The 15,837-nt window shown below is 43.4% G+C and overlaps 1 protein-coding gene across 3 annotated transcripts in view; it reads left to right on the forward strand.

Moving 5' to 3' along the window:
* The window catches only part of LOC114443010 (glycine receptor subunit beta-like), an 84,784-nt gene that overhangs the window by 44,009 nt on the left and 24,938 nt on the right, over positions 1-15,837 (forward strand). For 2 of the 3 annotated variants that reach the window (XM_028416917.1, XM_028416926.1), the window contains 2 exons: positions 4,934-5,086; positions 8,703-8,851. In XM_028416917.1, the coding sequence (XP_028272718.1) occupies positions 4,934-5,086; positions 8,703-8,851 (302 nt within the window). The remainder of the gene's footprint in view (positions 1-4,933; positions 5,087-8,702; positions 8,852-15,837) is intronic. The other variant, XM_028416932.1, reaches the window with a different exon arrangement.

Below are 15,837 nucleotides of genomic sequence, written 5' to 3' on the forward strand. Positions count from 1 at the left end.
GGCTTAGTAGTGTGTGGCCACCTTGTGCCTGTATGACCTTCCTACAATGCCTGATGAGGCAGCCAGTCTGTGGTGCAACATGGCATTGGTGGATGGAATGAGACATGATGTCCCAGATGTGCTCGATTGGATTCAGGTTTGGGGAACAGGCAGGCCAGTCCATAGCATCAATGCCTTCATCATGCAGGAACTGCTGACACACTTCAGCCATATGAGGCCTAGCATTGTCATGCATCAGAAGGAACCAATGTTGGGATCCTGTGATCTTATCCTCAGTTTTCATGATTATTTTTGGTATTTCATGGTTTGTTTTTATTTCTGTCATGACCTCCTGTGATTTTTTTTTTAACCTGTTCCCTGTTATGTCCCGTTTCTTCCAGTCCTGCCTCTGTCCTCCCATGTGTGTGTTTACGGCTGTTTCTGGCCCTGCTAGAATAAGTTTACTTAAAAACGAAGCCTTTTTTTAAAAGCATCCACCGTCTGTGGTGCTGTGGTTTTCTGGCAGGGTGTTCCACGGATGGGGAGCAGCGGCTGCAAAGGCCCAGCTCTTCAGGAGAGTCCTGGGAGGCTGCAGTTTGTGCCTCTGGCCTGATCAATTCTGGGATTTGTGTGCGGTGTGAGCAGTTCCGTAAGATATTCAGGGGTACTATTTGTTTGTATTTCCGCACTCTCATCAGGATCCTGGCAGCACTGTTCTGTATGTACTGGAGCTTTTGGAGGCTCCTGCCAATGAGGATTGCATTACAGTATTTGAGTTTTTGATTGTGATTGAGTATTGAGTTGACTTCCGGGTCACTGCTCGTGCGGTCGACCGGTGGCAGAGGTGAGCAGTTTTCTCTACTTTTTTCTAGTTTTATATTGTTTTTAATTGTTTGCTCTTGTTTTTTTCTTATCGTTCCTACTTGTAGTATACATCTCCTGCCTAACTCCAACGGCACTAACTACCACGTAATTCAATCAGGAGAGACTAAATGTTTAGATGACAAAGTATTGAAGTACAATGAATGAATGAAATGTGCTTTGGCGTTCTAGACCCCGATGCGATGGCCGTCATCTGAAGGGGGAAAGGACAGGAGATGAGGCCGCTAAGGCAGGAATCCCCCCGGGTCTAGACCTGGTGGTGGTGAAGGAGCAGAAGAGCAGGGGATAAGAGGCCTTGATGAGGAACTGGAGGTGCTTGGGGTGGAGGAGGGTTGCCGAAATCGATCTGAATGACAGCTGGAGAGGAGACAGAGAATTTTTAAATGAATTGCAGAGCAGTGATTGGGCAGGAGAGGGACGGCTCGTCCGCTAATTGGTAGGGAAGTTGCTCTATATTAACCAGCTGATTAAGTGGGAGGCAGAGAGAGGGAAAGGGGCGAGGGAGAAGGTGAGATAAGTGTGAAGAGGGTGATAAGGGAGAGGTGGTTGGAAGAAGTGAATGAAAGAGTGAAGATGGTCTTCCTGATTGAACTTGCGCTAAGAGCTTCATTAGGGACTCTTACGCTACCTCTCTGTTAGCAGTTAGCTTGTACTAGGCAGCACTCCCTCCATAACAAGATTGACGAGATGCAGGCCAGCATCAACCACATGCATGAATATATATAATATATATGAACTGCTTCTATTCTGGCACTAACTGAATCGTGGTTAAATAAGAACGACACTGATAACACGTTGCACCACCCACCACCCACCCACCACTCCGACTGGATCGGGACAGTGAACGCACCGGGAAGCAACATGGCGGCGGCGTGTGCCTGTATGTAAACAACAGCTGGTGCTCCACAATCGTGGAAAGAGAGAGACTGTGCACTGGGGAAATCGAGCTCCTGGCTGTCTCTCTGAAACCATTCTACCTGCCCAGAGAATTCCCACAACTTTTTTTCATCCTGGTTTACATCCATCCCCGAGCCAATGCAGCCACAGCGACTGAGCATATCAGTCGCTGTGGCTCAATCAACAAAATGGAACAGCTATCACCGGACTCCCCTAAGTTCATCCTAGGAGACTTCAACCACTGCTCTCCTGACAAGTCCCTTAAAGGTTTTCAGCAATATATGACATGCACTACTCGTCTTGGGAAGACACTGAACAAATGTGGACAGAGCCACCCCCCCCCCCACCCCCCGGGTCTGCTGATCATCACACCATCCTGCTTGCCCCAGCATATACACCAGTCATAAAAAGAACAAAAAAGACTGTCAAGAACATCAAACAGGGTGCTCACTTGTGCCTTAAATTGCCCCTCAGGGACAAATAAAGTTTTCTAAATAAACAAACAATACTGTCTGTCAGACCTATAGTTAAATCTGTTATCATGCTATGAGCACGTACGCACCAAGCTCTCTGAACATTATCAACAAGCTCAGTATCATCCCTTATTCAGGTAAACAGATATTTGGGCAGTGAAACAGTAGCAACATATTCCTCCTCCTCTGCTTCATGTTAACCTAAACTGCTGTTTCTGCCGTTGTTTAACAACGAAACGTCTTCAAAACCTCATCATCATCATCTTCATCTTCAACCACTTATCCGGGACTGGGTCGCGGGGGCAGCAGTCTAAGCAGGGACACCGAGACTTCCCTCTCACCAGACACTTCCTCCAGCCCCTCTGGGGGAATCCCGAGGCATTCCCAGGCCAGCCGAGAGACATAGTCTCTCCACCACGTCCTGGGTCTTCCCCAGGGCCTCCTCCCAGTGGGACATGCCCGGAACACCTCCCCAGGGAGGCGTCCAGGAGGCATCCAAACCAGATGCCCGAGCCACCTCAGCTGGCTCCTCTCGATGTGGAGGAGCAGCGGCTCTACTCCGAGCTCCTCTTGGGTGACTGAGCTTCTCACCCTATCTCTAAGGGAGCGCCCAGCCACCCTTCGAAGGAAACTCATTTCGGCCGCCTGTATTCGCGATCTCATTCTTTCGGTCACTACCCAGAGCTCATGACCATAGGTGAGGGTAGGAACGTAGATTGACCGGTAAATCGAGAGCTTTGCCTTCCGGCTCAGCTCCTTCTTCACCACAACAGACCGGTACAGCGACCGCATTACTGCGGAAGCTGCACCGATCCGTCTGTCAATCTCCCGCTCCATTTTTCCCTCACTCGTGAACGAGACCCCGAGAGCACCTCCCACAAGATGCCGCGAGGGACACGGTCGAACGCCTTCTCCAAATCCACAAAACACATGTGGACTGGTTGGGCGAACTCCCACGAACCCTCCAGCACCCTGCGGAGGGTATAGAGCTGGTCCAGCGTTCCGCGGCCAGGACGAAAACCACATTGCTCCTCCTGAATCCGAGGTTCGACTATAGGCCTAATTCTCCTCTCCAGTACCCTGGCATAGACTTTCCCAGGGAGGCTGAGGAGTGTGATCCCCCTATAGTTGGAGCACACCCTCCGGTCCCCCTTTTTAAAAAGAGGGACCACCACCCCGGTCTGCCAGTCCAGCGGCACTGCCCCCGATTGCCACGTGATGTTGCAGAGGCGTGTCAGCCAAGACAGCCCCACAACATCCAGAGACTTAAGATACCCAGGGCGAATCCCATCCACCCTCTGTGCCTTGCCGCCAGGGAGCTTTTTGACTACCTCGGCAACTTCAGCACAGGTGATAAACGAGTCCACCACTGAGTCATCAGCCTCCGCTTCCATGATGGAAGGCGTGTTGGTGGGTGGCTGCTGAAGCAGCTGATAGGTATCGGCAGGCCAAGCGTGCTGCAGCGAGGGCAGTTGTAGAGGCAAAAACTCGGGCCTGGGAGGAGTTAAGGGAGGCGATGGAGGAGGACTATTGGTCAGCCTCAAAGAGATTCTGGCAAACCGTCCGGTGCCTCAGGAGGGGGAAGCAGTACTCTGCCAACACTGTATTCAGTGGAGGTGGGGAGCTGTTGACCTCGACTGAGGGGGTGGTTGGACGGTGGAAAGAGTACTTTGAGGGTCTCCTCAATCCCACCAACACGTCTTCAAAACCTGTGTGTGTGTTTGTGTGTGTATGTGTGTGCACTACAGTGGGAGGACCCTATGAACAGTTCTGCACACGTTTCTCATGAAGTATTAGGTCTCAGCCAAAACAAACGTTGCTTTTCTTCCTGCCACCTACATACAACAAATGTATCTGTTCTCATGGAGTATGTAACAAGCTTTAAATTAAACTATAGGGATCTGCCTGCAAACTTATTGTAGTGCGTTGTGGCTCTTTATCTCCGTTAGTCGGGATGATGATTGTTACAGACTAAATGCATGAGTAGAGGAAAAAAAACATGGAATAGACATGATCTATTCCATGACACCATCAAGTTTCTACAGATTATGCTATGAGGGGTGCATGTAGGGGCTGAGCAAATAAAGCAGGAGGACCCATAAACAGGGCCCAAAATCAATGAGGTAAAAAAAATAAGGCTTCAACTCAACAAACATAATTAAACAGACCTCTTTTTAACTAGGTGAAGTGAGATCACATACTCCGACACCAGCCCAACACAAATTTATCAATATGTATGAGAAAACAACAACTTTAAACAACAAAATGTAAACAAATAAAGTTTTATCTAAAACAAACAATTATCACAAACTTCCACATCCCCATATTCCATGTTCCATATTCAGTTTTGTGCGCATGCCCCATGTATCCTTTTTCTGTTTTTGGTACACAGACAGACAGAGAGAACAGCAAGAAAAAAGCACAGGACTACAGCAATAAGAAAATACAACGTTAATGGTAGTGGCTTAAGTTAGCCTGAGTTGAGTCTTCATGATTCATGCAGACATGTTAGAGGATGGAAGGAGAAAACAGATCAGTGGATCATGACATCACAAGCAACAAGTAGTAATTTTAGATGGGGCTTAAAGTGCATTTTACATCCAGCTGGGGCAACTGAGTTGTTGTTTCACAACATGTGTCATTGACTGCAAATGTCACAGGCTCCCCAGTGTGTAATTACTTGTCTCTTTATCTGTTTCTAGGATACTACACTTGTGTTGAAGTCATTTTTACATTGCGTCGGCAGGTTGGATTCTATATGATGGGAGTTTATGCTCCAACTCTTTTGATTGTCGTTTTATCCTGGTTGTCATTCTGGATCAACCCAGATGCCTCAGCAGCAAGGGTGCCATTGGGTGAGTAATGCAAATACACGTGCTGTATTTAACTCCTACATTGACTATTTTTTGCCAAAGGATATAAAGGTAAGCTAAAAATGTTCTTAAACATTGGTACAGTATTTTCAAACAGGAAAACATTTAGTTTTAACATAGCTACTTTAGAATCCCATTGCAGACTTGTCTGCTGTGAAACCTAGCATCTCAATTAACAGGTAAACAACTAGTAGCTGAGTGTTCCAATATTTGCAGACAACTGCTATCTCAGGTGTGAGGTTGAGGTACAACACAAATGCTATGGCAAGTGCGAGCCAGGATCCCAGGTCAAGGAGAGTCATTTCCATCCCCATCCCCACACTCTGAATGTGAATCAACCACCAAGAAGCCAGGCAAGCATTTCAAAACCAGCTGACCCGAGAATGAAGATCATGACTAAACTTGAGACCTTGAGACACCAACAGCTGATATGCACTACAAAACCAGTGATCCTTGATGGGTTCGATAATATGATATAAGAGATAAGCAGAGACAGTATCAAATCAAAGCAGCAAGACAAGAGAAACAGGGATCAAGAGTTGTTCAAAATTTCTAACCCTCACCCAGAAAGAAGAGCCATAGCTGAACAATTTTGTGTTTGCAACACAGTACCACTTTTTATAAAGCTAGAAAAAGTAATTCAAATTTCTATCTTAAAACCCCTTCCACCCCAAGCCTCGAGGCATCAGCTTGAAAAGGCATGCCTGAAATGAATAGAGTGTATCTCAGACACCACAAGGTGTATTTATTATTATATATATACTTTTGGTGTCATAATAAAGGGAACACCCGGGAGATTTGCTCAGTTGTGTAAGTATTCGTTTTTTTTTTGTTCAAAGTCTGTTTATTTGCATTCCAGTTTACAAAATCAAATGAAAACAGCCATATGTCAAGCTAGTTTACAGTAAATAAAATTAAAATGAAGGCATCACAAAAACAGAAACACTCAGGTCAAAAAAACTGCCTGAGTCAAACTGATAAATTTAAGTATACTATCTAGCAAGGGGGTGGTAGGGGAAGCAAGGGCAGTGAGAAGCCACAAAACTACATAACTGTAAATATCTATATTTTAGATAAAAGTGAGATCTAGGAATACAGAATCTATTTACAAGTTGTTCAAAGGAAGCATAGTTATTATTGAAATACAAATCCGTTAGTTTGCAAATTCCTCCTTTAGCCCAGGCATGAAATGATTCATAAAGGATGGAGGGGGGGAACATATTATTCTTTTTGATTGGGGCTTAAAAACAGAGGTTACAGATCCCAAATGGCCTCCTAAATTGATTCCAAATTTATAACAGAGTTTAGTACAACAGGATTGCATGAATAGTGAGAGATAGGCTCGAGATAGGATAGAGGAGGTTCACAACCATTGACAGTAAAACCTATGGACAGAGCTTCCGTGACGTCACCCGTTTGTTTCTGAAGAGCCGTTTTGAGTCTCAGTGGGAGGTTCCGGGACGTGATGACCGCCGCCATGTTGGCAGCGTCACGTCAACTAAAACTCTGAATATGGACAAAGAGGGGGAGCACGAGCGGGGTTTAGGGGGGGCGGGCGATCGTGGAAGCAGAAAACTCACGCTGTGATACGTCAACTGTCTGTCACTCAAGCGGCAACGCCCATAATTAGGCATAATTTTAAGTCTGAATAGAGTGAGTTGTAAAAAAATTCACCCCCCCCGTACAATTGACACTAGAAGAGAACCTATCATCTGAGACCACAGCAATTTTTTGTACCAGGCTGTAAACATGTTCTTTTCTGCTGTGAAATCGGCCATTTTAACATGGGAGTCTATGGGAAATTACTCGCTTTTGGAGCCAACCCCCAGCTGTTGCAGCGTGAATTACAAGTTTTGACACTTCCGCATGGGCTTGAACTTTGAGCCCCGAAGGTTGCCGCTTGTTCACAACACAGAAGGGCTGGCAATACGATGGAATTACAGGCCACTCGCTCCAAAGTTAACCACAAGGGGGTGTCGGGGGAGTTCTCATCCTTCATCCATTAAATCAAAGCTCTAAAGTCTGCTGACCAGTAGTAGTTTAAGAAATGTGGGAGTGCTAAGCCACCCTGAAAACTGGGCCTCTGTAGTATGGAATTCGAGGGGGTTTCTTGTTCCAGATAAAGGCTGAAATAAGATTATCAATGGACTGGAAGAAAAAAAATTGTCAAATAAACAGGAATGTTTTGGAGCAAATAGTAAGAAAATCATCTTAATGGTGTTAACCCTTCTACTTAAGGAGAGGGATAGTAAGTCCCAAACTCTGATGTGTTTTTTTAGTGATCTATGAGGGGCAAAAAATTGTATTTGTCCATTGTTTCTTATAGTTCGGGGTTATCCTTTTGCCATGCAGCAGGCTCCTGGTGTCGTTGAATGCAGCACAGGCTTTAGCAACTCTTGCTGTGTAATCTGGAAAGATGGATATTGATTGTCCTCTGTATCGCAGTGGACCCTGTTCTCTAGCACGGCGCAACACATCCATACAGTCTTTGTAGTAATGAAGTTTAGCAATAATGACCCAGGGTTTACCATTTGGCTTCCTCGGAGTAAGGCCTCTGTGTGAGCAATCCACCAGGATGTCTTTCTCCAAGCGCAAAACTTCTTTCAGTAGTTTGGAAACTGAGACAGTGGAGCTCGAACCTGGTTCTTCTGTAATGCCCATGATACGGATGATGCACCATCGCAGTCTCCCCTTTCCTCATTTCTCTCCCTCAGCTCTGCAACCTCTGTTTTCAGCTTGGCGACAGTAATGCAGTGACTTCATCCGTCCATGTTGTTAAGCCTTCCTCCACACTAGCAACCGTGGCCTTCACACAGTCCAAATGAGAGCAGACAGTCGAGCTAAGCTCTTTTAACTCATTTCTAACAGTGTTAAGTTCATCGGAAAGAACACTTTTCAGCTCAGACCTGATGATTAAGGCAATGTCTTATTGGGTGATGGACGTCTAACTGTCGAGCAAATAGCTAAGTCCATAGGCATCACTTCTAGTCCACACTGTTTTAACTGCGATCTTGGGGATGAGCAAGCTGTCTTCAAGATGGATCCCAAGAATGCTGAAACCAGAACAGAAGATGAAGAGGGTTAAATTTCAAGAACACGGAGAAACACTCTGCGCTGACCCTGAGAATTTCCACTGTTCAAGATGAAACAGTAGGTTCATCACTTCGAAATTTGGGTTAATCACTTCGAACTTGAATCAAAGACTCAAAACAGTGTGAACCTGCTCTCATCCGTGAAGAGCACAGGGCGCAATGGTGAATCTGCCAATCTTAGTGTTCTCTGGCAAATGCCAATCACCCTGCACGATGTTGGGCAGTAAGCACAAGCCCCACTTGTGGAAGTCGGGCCCTCAGACACCATGAAAGTGGTCTCATGGAGTCTGTTTCTGACAGTTGAGCAGAAACATGCATATTAGTGCTGTATGCATAAGAGAGTTCCCAATGAGTCAAAATTGCCACTTTACAGTGAAAAAATAAAATGTGGAGCTGGTATTGGGTAAAGAAAAATTGCAACATGTAATAAAAAACTAGTATTTACTACTATTTTTACTATTTAAATTGTACAACAGTGACAAATTATCATCATTTGTGTTTTTTAGGTATTTTATCAGTACTCTCTCTCTCCAGTGAGAGTATGTCCTTGGCATCTGAGCTTCCAAAAGTGTCTTATGTAAAGGCCATTGACATCTGGCTCATTGCCTGTCTTCTCTTTGGGTTTTCATCCCTGGTGGAATATGCAGTGGTGCAGGTCAGTTCTTACACACAAATACACTTGTTTACAAACACACTGTGTATACAACTTTACATCTGTAAATATGTGACGCGTCTGTATACAATTCACTGTCTTTGTTTGTCTTGAAATATACAAAATGCAGTATTTGTAATTAGTAATTCTATAGTCATATCAGTTTATATGTTCTATAGGTCTTTTTATTAGTTAAAAGAGAAATACTTGCCCCAGACAAAATTTGAAAGAATTTTCCCCAGCCTGCAAAGCTAGTTTACCAAAATATCTAAAGACCCTTCCTAGTCGCTAGAATTGAAATAACAGAGGACAAGATTAAGGTTCCATACCTGGATGGAGGGGGGGAACCCCCTTCTGTTGTGTATGTGTATTAGCTACTAATAGCTTCTATTAGTAATGGCTTTATGGGTTTATGTATTATCATGTAAATATATATATATATATATATATATATATATTGAAAAAAATACCCATCACACTCTCCAGATCACTGTTAGGTATGTATTATCAAATATGTGTTGTGGAAACTTTTCTGCTCTGGTGAGAAATGAAATAGAGACTTCTGCCGGCCGACAAGGATTTATTCTTTGCAAAGAAGGTCAATCAAAACACCCATCAGTCAGAATGAATGAAAGACCCCGAACATGGGGAACATGTAACAGTTATACCTGCAGTAGTAACACCAGAGTTAAGTAGAAAATCATAAAACAATAATCAACAAAAAAGAATACAAAATGTTTGAGCAATGACAAATAAGAGAATGTAGCAATACACTGTAAGGTAAATAACCTAATTCTCTGTTTTCTTTACATATATTGCTATTTATATTCAATTCAGTACAATTCAATTTAATTCAATTTGATTTATATAGCACATTTTACAAGAATTGTCTCAAAGCACTTTACAGAGACCCAGAGCCTGAACCACCTTAAGAGCAGCAGTCGCAAGTGGCAAAAACTCCCTTTTGACAGGAAGACCCGGCTCATAAGGAGAACCTTCCTGCTGACAGTCGGTCAGGTAGAGTAGGAGAGGAAGAGGTAGACAGGACAGAGATGATGAAGGAGAGACAGAGAGGAACAAACATGAGAATAGAATAGGAGAGTGGTAGTGGATCATGTATGTGTAGGTCTATAGCAGCATAGCTATGCTAAAAGTTAAAAATTTATCGGCCCTATGATACCTGTTATACCAGTGGCTGAGGTCAAGACTGACTAAGATCTAATCTAAAGGTGGAGGCGGTGTCTGACTGTCTGACCCAGATCAGTAACTGTTCTATATTTCCATTGTAGCGGTGCCTGGTAGCTAAAGGCTCGTCCTCCTATTCTACTTTTGTGAATCCTAGGTACTACAAGTAAACCTGTACTCTGAGTTCAGAGTATTTTATTAGGAACATATGGTACTATCAGGTCCTGCAGATATAATGGAGTTATGTGGACATCCTGACAATAGTGAGTTGTAGTAGTCCAGTCTAGAAGTAACAAAACCTTGGAGTTTTTCAGCATCACTCTGAGAGAGGATGCTCCTTGGTAACTTATATTTTCCATTTTCTCTTGACTCAGTGAGAGTCAGCCAGATTTCGAAAGTAAACACACACCCCTTTCTCTCAAAACTCACCCCGAAGCCACACCTCCCAATCAAATGGCATTACTCTGTGACTTCGGCCATCATGCACGTACCTCTCTGGTGCACGCAGAGCTTATAGCTTCCACAGATGATTAATATTGCTAACTACCTACTAACTACTACTGCCTAACTAATTCATTGCTATCGGATTGTAAAGAAAAGTTACACTAATTTAACAAAAGGTGCATCAGAATGAAATCTCCTACCCTACCTTTAAGACTTTTACTTAAGTATCATTGTTGATGTAGCACTTCTACTTTTACTTGAGTATATATTTTGCTGGGTAATTGTACTTTTACTTAAGTACCAAGCTTCAGTACTTCCTCCACCACTGAATACAAGTGAACCAGCAAGACTACGCATTCTTTACAGAACAAAAATGGCAAGGAAGATTGAAACGGTACACTTCACAACAGAGGGAGCCTTTACCTTGTACCAATCCACTGGATAAATTCGGTAAGAGATCAAGATGCGCCATCTGTCAGAGCACGTTTCATTGTGCGAAAGATTGTCCTCATAAGAAGAGTGAACATGTTAAAATAACTAAAGAAGAAAATGTTGAGGAATGTAACATCACACTGTTACCTGGCTTCCTGGCTGAATCCCTGGGGTCAGCTATCATTGACACTGCTTGTACTTGTACTGTATGTGGGGAAAATGGCTGGAAAACTATATGAAAGATAATTTCCAAGAGTTTAAATCGAGGCAACTGGACTCAAGGATTGTTTTTTGAAGACTCAGCCCCGACCAAGTGTGACAGGTGCTGCAAACCGAAATCCCCAGTTGCAGACCATTTCGATTTGGAGATGGAAACTTAGTATATTCCTCCAGAAAAGTGAAACTGCCTGCTAAAATAGAACAAACAAAATGTCATGTTCAAGCTAAAGTGGTCAAAGTTGTTATCCCACTGCTGTTGAGCAAAGCATCTTTTAAGAAAGCAGGGACCATTTTGGACATGGAAAATGACAGAGCTGTTATGTTCAGACAACCTCTGCCTCTTGAGAGACAAAGATAATGAAAAGAGTGAGATTGAAGCTAAGGTCCTCACATCACTGAAAACAAATCATCAGAATGTCAAGCAAAAGATGAAGTCCTCGCAGTAACAGAAAACATGTCCACGGATGAGAAACATAAAGTTCTCTTGAAGCTTCACAAACAGTTTGGCCATGCTTCTGCAGATCGTCTACAAAAGGAAATTATTCATAGTGCAGGAAATAAGGACAAAGAATGCATTACTACTTTGCAACAAATAGTAGTAGTACATGACTGTGACACATGCAAGAGATACAGCAAGACAAAGTCAAAGTCTGCTGTAGGTTTGCCATTGGCCACAGTGTTAATGGTTATAGTCCACGTCAACTAGTTTGTTTTGTTTTGTTCTGTGGTTTTAACTCATTTGTGTTAACGCAGTACATGTGGAGTATCCCTTTCTGCAGGCGTGCTGGAAATGAGTTAAAAGGCTAATTTTTGAGAAGTAAGATTGGATTTGGTCAAACATTGCTTTTTCTAAAATCTTGCTTAAAGCTGAAAACAACCCAGCCACTCTTCCTGGGGTCCATTGTTAAAAACATACATTATACAATAAAAAATTGTAAAAAATGTTTGACAGATGACAAATATACATCGCAATAATATCATCAATAAATTTTATACAAAAGTAAAACTATAACTCAAAATAAGTTCCAGTAATTTACAAAAAGAGACCATTTTATATATAAGTTGCTCCTAAAAACCTTTTCAGGTTTACAGATTTATTTCCAATTTTGATCAGAGTTAGTGGCAAAGAGTTCCATTCTTTCATTGCTCTGTAGGTAAAAGTGCATTTGAGGAAGTTCGTTTTAGCTTTTGGAATTAAAAAGCGTCCTTCAGCTGCATGTCTAGTGGCATATCCATGACCATCTAAATTTGTCTTGAATTGTTGAAATAAAAACATTGGAGTTTGATTTTTCTAAGATTTTCCACATTGACAATAATAGTGAAGCTAATGCCCCATCATGAACTTTTAGCCAGCCAAGATTTGAATGCATGGTGTTTATATTGGTCCTATATGAACTATTTAATGCCACACGGGCAGCCTTATTCTGCATTAATTCTGCATGCACTTTACCACTGAAAAAATAATTTAAATGGTTGGCTATATCTTTTGGCTTTGTGATAAAAACATCTTCACATTCAATAAAGGTAGGTTGTGTAGGAATCTTTCTGCTCAAAACACTGTTTAGAGTTTTCCAAAGTTGTTTCTGGTCGTCTTTAGTTCTTTTTAACTGCTGGGCAAAATACTGCATCTTTTTCTTTAGATTAAGTTTGGTAACAACATTTCTTAACTTGCAGTATTTTTGCTTATCTTCTTCAGATTTAGTGCTTTGTGCTAATTGTTTGGCTTCATTTCTTTGAGACATGCAATTCTTCAGTTCCTGGTCCACCCATGACAGGAAGAAAGGCATTTAAAATTAAAGCTGCAAGCAGCATTGCGGGCCCTCGCGCACCTTGCGATCCGCGGGGTCATCGCAGTCTTCTCTCCTATGCTCTCGTCTCCTATACTCTCCTGTGCTATGCTCTCCTCCTCTCATTTTCACAGATATACAACAAACACATGTTTACAACCAAACTTTCCTGCTACCAGTAGGTGGCGCTATGACCGTATCATCCTATTAGCATATATATCTGTTTAGACTCGGCTCCATGGCAGTACTGTAAGATTTTGTCCACATTGCATAAAGTATATGGGTAGTACTGCATAAAACACAGCGAGTTCCTTTGTAATGGCGAATGGTCAACTTTGAGGCCACTCCCCCGCCACACGGTAATACTTTTGAAAGAGTTTTGGAATGCGTCTATTCCCTATGGTGTCCTGAGTGGACACAGTGAATTTCAGCTGAATTGCATGAAGTATGCGAGGCACGAAAAGTTTTATAGCAGGGTCAGAAAACGGTAAAAATTACAAAAAAAAGTCAAAATGGTGGACTTCCTGTTGGGTTTGGAGGGGGGGTCCAAGAGACTTTTTTGTGCGACTTGGGGTGATACACATATGTGCTAATTCTTGTGATCCTGTGTCAAACTGGCCAGCGGGGCTACGCATTAGGGCAATAAATACAGTGACTTCCTTTGTAATGGCGAATGGTCAACTTTGAGGCCACGCCCCCGCCACACCGTCAGACTTTTGTAAGAGTTTTGGAATGCGTCTATTCCCTATGGTGTCCTGAGTGGACACAGTGAGTTTTAGCTCATTTGGATGAAGTATGCGAGGCGTGAAAAGTTTTGCAGCAGGGTCACAAATCGCCAAAAATTAACAGAAATTTCAAAATGGCGGACTTCCTGTTGGGTTTGGAGGGGGGGTCCAAGAGACTTTTTTGTGCATCTTGGGGTGATACACATGTGTGCCAATTTTCGTGACCCTACTCAAAACAGGCCACAGGGGCAATCAGAAAAACCTATGAAAACACAACATTTTGTGTAGCCAGTAGGTGGTGCTCTGTCAAAGCCTCAATATTGTTGTATAGATGTTTTTAGGGTCAGACTCTGATCATACATGTGACATTTCGTACAGATCGGACAGAAAACGAAGAAGTTATAGAGACTTTCTGTGTCCTCAGAAATGGTCAAACTTTGAGGCCACGCCCCGGCCACACCGTCAGACTTTTGTAAGAGTTTTGGAATGCGTCTATTCCCTATGGTGTCCTGAGTGGACACGGCGAATTTCAGCTCAATCCGTTGAAGTATGCGAGGCGTGAAAAGTTTGGCAGCAGGGTCACACATCGCCAAAAATGGCCACAAACCTTCAAATGGCGGACTTCCTGTTGGGTTTGGAGGGGGGGTCCAAGAGACTTTTTTGTGCGTCTTGAGGTGATACATATGTGTGCCAATTTTCATAATCCTGTGTCAAACCGGCCAGAGGGGCTACGCGTTGGGGGCGCTATAGAGCCATTTTTATATGTGCATTTCAAAAGTCAGCAAATTTCAAAATTTTTCGAGCGAATGAATTTTTCTACCAAGTTTGGTGAGTTTTTGGGCATGTTAAGGCCTCCAAAAATGCGATCTCGGAGGGGAAAAAAAAAAAAAAAAAAAAAAAAAAAATTAAAGCTGCAAGCAGCATTGCGGGCCCTCGCGCACCTTGCGATCCGCGGAGCCATCGCAGTTTCCTCTCCTATACTCTCCTGTCCTATGCTCTCCTGCCTTCCCATTTCCAGAGACGTAGAACAAAAACATGCGTAAAAGACAAATTTCCTACTTCCAGTAGGTGGCGTTATGACCATGTCATCGTATTAGCATATATATCTGTTCAGACTCGGGTCCACAGCAGTACTGTAAGATTTTGTCCACATTGCATGAAGTATATGGGTAGTACTGCATAAAATAGAGCGAGTTTCTTTGTAATGGCGACTGGTCAACTTTGAGGCCACGCCCCCGCCACACGGTAATACTTTTGACAGAGTTTTGGAATGCGTCTATTCCCTATGGTGTCCTGAGTGGACACAGTGAATTTCAGCTCAATTGGATGAAGTATGCGAGGCGTGAAAAGTTTTGTAGCAGGGTCACAAATAAGCAAAAAATGGCCACAAAAGTCAAAATGGCGGACTTCCTGTTGGGTGTGGAGGGGGGGTCCAAGAGACTTTTTTGTGTGTCTTGGGGTGATACACATGTGTGCTAATTTTCATGATCCTGTGTCAAACTGGCCAGCGGGGCTACGCGTTAGGGCAAAAAATACAGGGAGTTCATTTGTAATGGCGAATGGTCAACTTTGAGGCCACGCCCCCACCACACCTTCAGACTTTTGTAAGAGTTTTGGAATGCGTCTATTCCCTATGGTGTCCTGAGTGGACACAGTGATTTTCAGCTTGATTGGATGAAGTATGCGAGGCGTGAAAAGTTTTGCAGCAGGGTCACAAATCGCCAAAAATTAACAGAAATTTCAAAATGGCGGACTTCCTGTTGGGTTTGGAGGGGGGGTCCAAGAGACTTTTTTGTGCATCATGGGGTGATACACACGTGTGCCCATTTTCATGACCCTACTCAAAACAGGCCACAGGGGCAGGCAGAAAAACCTATGAAAACACAACATTTTGTGTAGCCAGTAGGTGGCGCTCTGTCAAAGCCTCAATATTGTTGTATAGATGTGTTTAGGGTCAGACTCTGATCATACATGTGACATTTGGTACAGATCGGACAGAAAACGAAGAAGTTATAGCGACTTCCTGTTTCCTCTGAAATGGTCAAACTTTGAGGCCACGCCCCGGCCACACCGTCAGACTTTTGTAAGAGTTTTGGAATGCGTCTATTCCCTATGGTGTCCTGAGTGGACACGGCGAATTTCAGCTCAATCCAATAAACTATGCGAGGCGTGAAAAGTTTTGCAGCAGGGTCACACA

This window comes from Parambassis ranga, chromosome 1 (genome assembly GCF_900634625.1).
Source record: "Parambassis ranga chromosome 1, fParRan2.1, whole genome shotgun sequence".
NCBI classification, from domain to species: domain Eukaryota; kingdom Metazoa; phylum Chordata; class Actinopteri; family Ambassidae; genus Parambassis; species Parambassis ranga.